General features: G+C 32.0%; 1 protein-coding gene across 1 annotated transcript; it reads right to left on the bottom strand.

Annotated features, from left to right (window-relative positions):
• Nucleotides 1-4,219: 4,219 nt before the first annotated feature.
• On the bottom strand, nucleotides 4,220-5,921 carry LOC114174519 (CASP-like protein 1F2). The gene is made up of 3 exons (XM_028059356.1): nucleotides 5,463-5,921; nucleotides 5,250-5,370; nucleotides 4,220-4,720 (listed from the first exon to the last, which is right to left on the bottom strand). The coding sequence occupies exons 1-3, from the start codon at nucleotides 5,714-5,716 to the stop codon at nucleotides 4,445-4,447; spliced, it is 651 nt and encodes a 216-aa protein (XP_027915157.1). The 5' UTR covers nucleotides 5,717-5,921; the 3' UTR covers nucleotides 4,220-4,444.
• Nucleotides 5,922-6,420: the final 499 nt, after the last annotated feature.

Genomic DNA, 6,420 nt, shown 5'->3' with positions numbered 1-6,420 from the left:
ATTTCTAAAGTTGGGAACTAAATTGGGTCAAAGTTTTGAAGATGGACTAATTTGAATTTTCACTGGAAATTAAAGGACCAAAAACATATTTAGCCCATAAATAAATTGTTACTAGTAGTTTTACCACTATTGAATTTGTGTCAATATTTTAAAATGTTCCTAAAATTGAACTATATTATGACAAAAGTAATTGTCACTGGCAATTTTGTATAATAGTGACAAAAGTACATTGTCACTAAAATAACCTATAGTGACAAAATTAATTATCAGTAGTAATTTTGTATAATAGTGAATGGAATACATTGTCACAGATATACAAGACAATAGTAATAAATTAGTAATCACTATCATATTTTTTTGACTATTTTAAAATCTTACAATTTCAAATATTTTAGGATAATTATTCATTTTTTTATAATAAATATGTTATCATTACCATTAGAAATCATGTGTCACATTCCTTCCATGCTATAATAAATAGACAAATTAGTTTAACATGTTGAAATAAATATCAATATAAATAAATAAAAATCAAATATAAATATTCATTACATTTTAAATGAAAAAAAAAACTAACAAAGAATCTGAACATATTATATATAAATCTTACAATTTCAAATATTTTAGGATAATTATTCATTTTTTTATAATAAATATGTTATCATTACCATTAGAAATCATGTGTCACATTCCTTCCATGCTATAATAAATAGACAAATTAGTTTAACATGTTGAAATAAATATCAATATAAATAAATAAAAATCAAATATAAATATTCATTACATTTTAAATGAAAAAAAAAACTAACAAAGAATCTGAACATATTATATATATATATATATATATATATATATATATATATATATATATATATATATATATATATATGAGGCCTACTTCTATTTCAAAACATTTAAATCAAATAAGTATTTCAAAAATAATAGTAGTAATATCTTCATAGATCTTGATCCTACAAATAAATAAAAGAAATAATTAATATTTAAGAAATGTAAAGATGTATTATAAACATATTAATAATAAATTTTAAATAGAAACACAACTTATTTTATTTGATGGAATGCTTGAAGGGATAGATCCAATGAATGATAAACCTCCCAATAAAGTAGTCATTTGATGTTTCATATCCATTTCAATATCTTGTTTCATTTTATCTTGTTAGGTTTTCATAGCAAATTTTTGAGCTTCAATTAATTGTTGTTGAGATTGTAATTCATTTCATAACAGGCAGATGGTCGACCAGAGTTGGTCCAAACAAAATGTCGAGTTAAGTTGGTCCAATAAGAAGGTTGTGCCAAGTAGAGTCAGGTTAAGCCAAACTTGAAGCCAAGTCGAGTGGGGCCAAAACTTGAGCTAATTCGGTTTGGGTCAAGCCGAAGGTCAAGCTAAGTCAACCTAAGTCGAAAGTTGAGCCAAGTTGAGTTGGATCGGGTCAAAGGTTGACCCTAATCGAGTCGAGCAGAAGGTCATGCAAAGTGCCCCCCAAGTTGAAGGTCGTGTAGAGTAGGCCCGAGTCAAAGGTCATGCCGAGTCAGCTCGAGTTAAAGGTCGAGTCAGCTCAGGCCAAAGCTCAAGCCTAGACGAGTTGTGTTGAGCAAAAGCTTATGCTTAGTTAGCCTAGGATGAAGATCAAGTCAAGTCCGCTTGGGTGGAATGTTGAGCACAGATCAAAGGTCGAACCGAGTTGGCTCTTGCAAAAGGCTTTGTGTGTGAGTCGAATGTCAAATTGAGTCAAATCAGGTCAAACTGAATGTCGTGTCAAGTCAGCTCGATCCTAAGATTAAGCCAAGTTGACTTGGATGGGGTCAAATATTGATCCAAGTTGAGTCAGATCGTGCTAAAGGTTGAGCCAAGTTAAGTTGGGTCATGCTAAAGGTCGAGCCAAGTCGGGTCAGGCAGAAGGTTGAGCCAAGTCAGGTTCGGCAAAGGGTCGAACCAAGTCAAGTTAGGCCGAAAGTTGAGCTAAGTCAACCTGGATTGAAGGTCAGGTCAAGTCGACCCAAACAGAAGGTCAATATGAGTCAATCGGGGTTAAAGATCGTGCCATCTCGGCCTGGGCCCAAAGTTGTGTCGAGTCACCTAGTCTGAAGGTTAAGCCGAGTTGGGTTGAGTTGGGCCAAAGGTCGAGTTGATTCGTGTCGGGCCAAATGTCGAGTAGAGTGAGGTCGTGCAGAAGGTCATCGAGTCGTGTTCGGTAAGAGGTCAAGTCGAGTCGAGTCAGATCAAAGTTAAGATCGAACCGAGTAGACCTGGGTCAAAGGTCGAGTCAACTCAGCCTTGTTGAAGGTCGTACTAAGTCAACCCCAACTGAAGGTCATCTCGAGTCTCAATAAAAGGTCGAGCCGAGTCAGTTGTAGTTGAGGTTCAAACCTAATGAACCATACCCAAGTTGACATAAGTCTCAATTCGATATATGTCAAATAGACCTAATAGTCAGGTATATTAGATTGACTAATCTAATGGATAAAGTTGATTGAGTCTAAATTTAGTCCAATTTAAATTAGATTGAAAAAAAAAATCCAAATTTGGTTGATCTGGTTAATATGGATATGGATTATAGATCTAATCTAATTTATTGTATCTAGATTTTTAAAAATCCAATTTGTGCCTACTCTTAGTAAGAATTATTTTTCTCAATTAGCACCATTATGATTAATGATAAAACTATAAATAAAAGAAGAAAAAAACACTAGATTTATAAAGTAGATGGAAATTTACAATGAAATAATTCCTCAACTACTACAAGGTTCAAATGAAAGAAATGATGATTGGAAGAAGAAGAAAATTATGGAGAGAAAGTAGAGAAAACTTCTTTTACAGAAAGATATAAAATATGAAAGTGAATTATGAGGGTGTTACAAAGAGTGTGTTACATTTCTGATCACATTTAATATGTAAATAAAAGATGTTTCAACTTTAAGTGATAATTATGAATAAACATAATTTTATTGTTTATGATATTTTTTTAAAGATTTTAATGATGTAAATTGATGGATAAATTATATAGCTAAAATTTATGCATATATGATATGCTTCTTTTTTTATTTTTTTAAAGAAGTACTAGTCGTAAGTATGAGGTATTCGAGAAGGCACAACTCATAAATATGCATTCAGATAATAAATTAAAAAAATAATCTTATAATTTATCAAAGAATAAATATTTATGTAATATTTAATAAATAAATAAATAATTCATAAATTTATAAATGGACAATGACTACTAAATAATTCATAAATTTATAAATAATATATATAGTACGATTAATTTCTTATTTTTATATTATTGATTTGTTTGGGTATTATTTTTGTTGTATCAAATTGGTTGATAAACACATTCATAAGCATACCTGTGATAATATTAAAAAAAATGAGAACATATAAATAGAAACAAAAAGAAAAAAAGCTAAATAATATGGAAAGAATATTGTTAGAGCGCAATTGGTGTTTTAGCTTTTTCTCTTGTAGGACCCAATAACTCAAACCTTGTTCAGATTTCAAAGCTGTTTTTATAGATTAAAATCATTTTCAGAGCAAATTGTACCGAAAGTTCCCGGAACAAATCACTCTTGAAACTAAAAAACTATCATTTTGTTTCTTAAATTATATAGTTCTTTAAAAATATTAATTTTTTATGTTACAGTATGATAATATTAATAATAATAATAGGTAAATACTTTTACTTTCTATTTAGTGACTAAAATTCAAATATCTTAAATAACAGAATCGTTGAACCACATATCCCAGGAAAAAGACAAAAAAAAAAAAAAATTAATAGCTAATGTCCAAAATAATATACAACATCTAAGACAAACCATCATTATTGTAGTAAATGGAGGTGAGAAACTAGGAGTATGTCTCCCGGATCACGTGCATTTCATAGAAAAAGAGGGTAAAATGATACAAATTTCATCAAATCAAATTATCTGTGATTTAAAGATTTTAGAAATATATTAAGAATAATTATTAACATACACTGTTACCCATAATTTCATTAAAGTTTCCATTTCAATAATAATAAGTTACATTTACTTTGATAACGGACGAATAACAAGCTTTTATATTAGAATGAATATAAAATGTTGGTTATATTTGAGTTTCGTAACTTAAGGTGAAAATCCTGATTTTATTTTATTTTGTTTGACAAAACCTAATGTTTCTGAATAATGAAATGAATAATTATGGTAGAACATAACTTGCGTTGTGATAAAAAGAGATTGAAAGAGAAATAAATGCAGGAAATGTTATACATATCTATAACAAGAGTTTGTTTATGATTGGGAAGTGACATTTTTAGCTCTACAGGGTGTTTTAGGTAGCATTTATGAGGCATTCACCAAAATGAGAAGTTGTTGAAGAAGAGCATAGACAACATTTATGTTAAGAAGAGCTAGAAATAAAAATAATATTCCATGGTGATGGTTATAGCTAGGTAGCCAAGTTGGGAAAGGTGGTGTGGTGTGGTTGATTTGATGTGGTTTTGTTGGGAGAAGAAAAGAGGGAGTTATAGGCTGATAAAATAGTGAGTGCAAAATAGGCAATGAAGGAAAAATAAGAAAGCAAAAGGGAAACTAAGTTTCTTCTGCAGAATTTGGTGACATGATCACATATTGGTTGCCAACCCACATGCTCTTCTCCAAACTGTCCCACGTATCCTATGGAAGTTGCTGCTGCACATCCAGCTATTAACACCACCGTCATCACCTGCAAAAACTCAACTTCAATTTCTCTTCACCCAAATTACTTATAAACCCTTTCTTTCTTTCTCTTTATAATCCTCCTAATATTCATTAATTAATACCAAATCATAAATAAATAAAAAAACAATTCTAACAGCTTTAAATAAAACTTAACTCCATCAATATCAACCAAAATAAAGTTTACAATACAAATTATTAAAAAAGCGAATATTGTTCACGTGAACGACTCCCGAGCAAAGTAATAAGAAAACATTACAGAGAAATGCGCGAGTTTAAAATTATAAGCTTCTCACATTTCTAATTTTTAAATAGAATTCAAAATTTTCAATTTCTTTTGAAATTTTGATAAAAGAACAAGAATATTTGATAACAAAGTATTTCAAGTTCTACTTACGAATTACCCTGTGGTAATTTCTCATCCAAGATAACTAAAAGCGATTCATATATTGAACATCAAATTCAAAATAAACACGCTCCTGAATTATCTATAACGTATGGGTATTATCAGAGAAAGGGGTGCGAAATAAGCTTACCATGTCGTGCACGAGGATAAAGAAATTGTATTTGGGTGAGGCCTGGCGTTTTATCAGACAGTTGGCTATCAGTGTCAGCAAGGACATGGCAGCCACCACAGAATTCGCGGCGACAAAAAACCTGCGGTTGGGAGAAAAAAAAAACACAGAGGGTAACCGAAAAGAAGAAAAAGAAGGAATCTTTGTGTGGAAAATGAAGGAATGTGAAGTTACTTTAAAGAGGGTGAGTAGTAGAAGTGGGCTTCGAAACGGAGAGCGAAGATGAAAACGGTTTGGCTGTTGGAGACGGTGATTGCGACGGATGCTGCGGAGAGGAGAGTGGGTAGGAGTCTGAGGATGTTGTGAGCCATTAAGATTTTTGTAGTCTTACGTTGTTGTTGATGTTGTTGTGAGGTTGTGGTTGTGGTTGAGGTTGGGGAAGATTTGGATTTTGAGTTGAGAATAGAGGAATCTTTGGCGTCAGCCATATGGAAAATGGTTATGGGAATTGGGAAAGGAAGAAAGGGAAATTGGGGAAGAAAAAGACAGAGAATGGAAGGCAGAGAATGAGATTTGGAGAAAGAGCTTTATAACTTTTACAGTAAAGAGAGAGAGTCTCACAAGGAAGCAATGAAATTGACCTTGTGGAAATACGGTGAGTGTGTGTGTGTGCGGGCGGTTGAGTCAAGGGTGTGTGTAACTGTTAGTGTGTGGGCTTCAGATGATAAATTGCTAAAAGAAGAAAACGAAAAAGAGCCACTGTATCTTCAAAGCCCCTCAATTTTATACAACAATTGTACAATAAGTAGAGGTTTGACAACACATTAGTTTTAATTGGTGAAGATCCAATTTCATCTCTTTTATGTAGTTCTGTTTACTTTTTTTTTTTCATATAAATAAATTGTAACGTCCCATTTAATTTAATATAAAAAAAATTAAAGGAAACGTCACACAGAGATAATCAACAATGCAGTTCTGGGGTTCATAACATCACCCCTACAAAACCAGGCACACCACGATGCCAACAAAAGCAGGATAACAGTTTAACTAAGAGTTTTCAATCCAAAGACAACGAGTACAGGGGCCATAGCCCTAAAGAAGACATGAAGAAGAGAAGTGTAAGATCCAGCCCAGACGGCTAAGCGGTGGAATCACCATTCCCTTGTTGACCACGAGAACTTCGCCCATCTGC

The sequence above is a fragment of the Vigna unguiculata genome, chromosome 1 (genome assembly GCF_004118075.2).
Source record: "Vigna unguiculata cultivar IT97K-499-35 chromosome 1, ASM411807v1, whole genome shotgun sequence".
Lineage (NCBI taxonomy): Eukaryota > Viridiplantae > Streptophyta > Magnoliopsida > Fabales > Fabaceae > Vigna > Vigna unguiculata.
The sequence above is the reverse complement of the archived record's forward strand: the minus strand, read 5'-3'. Positions and strand labels throughout refer to the sequence as shown.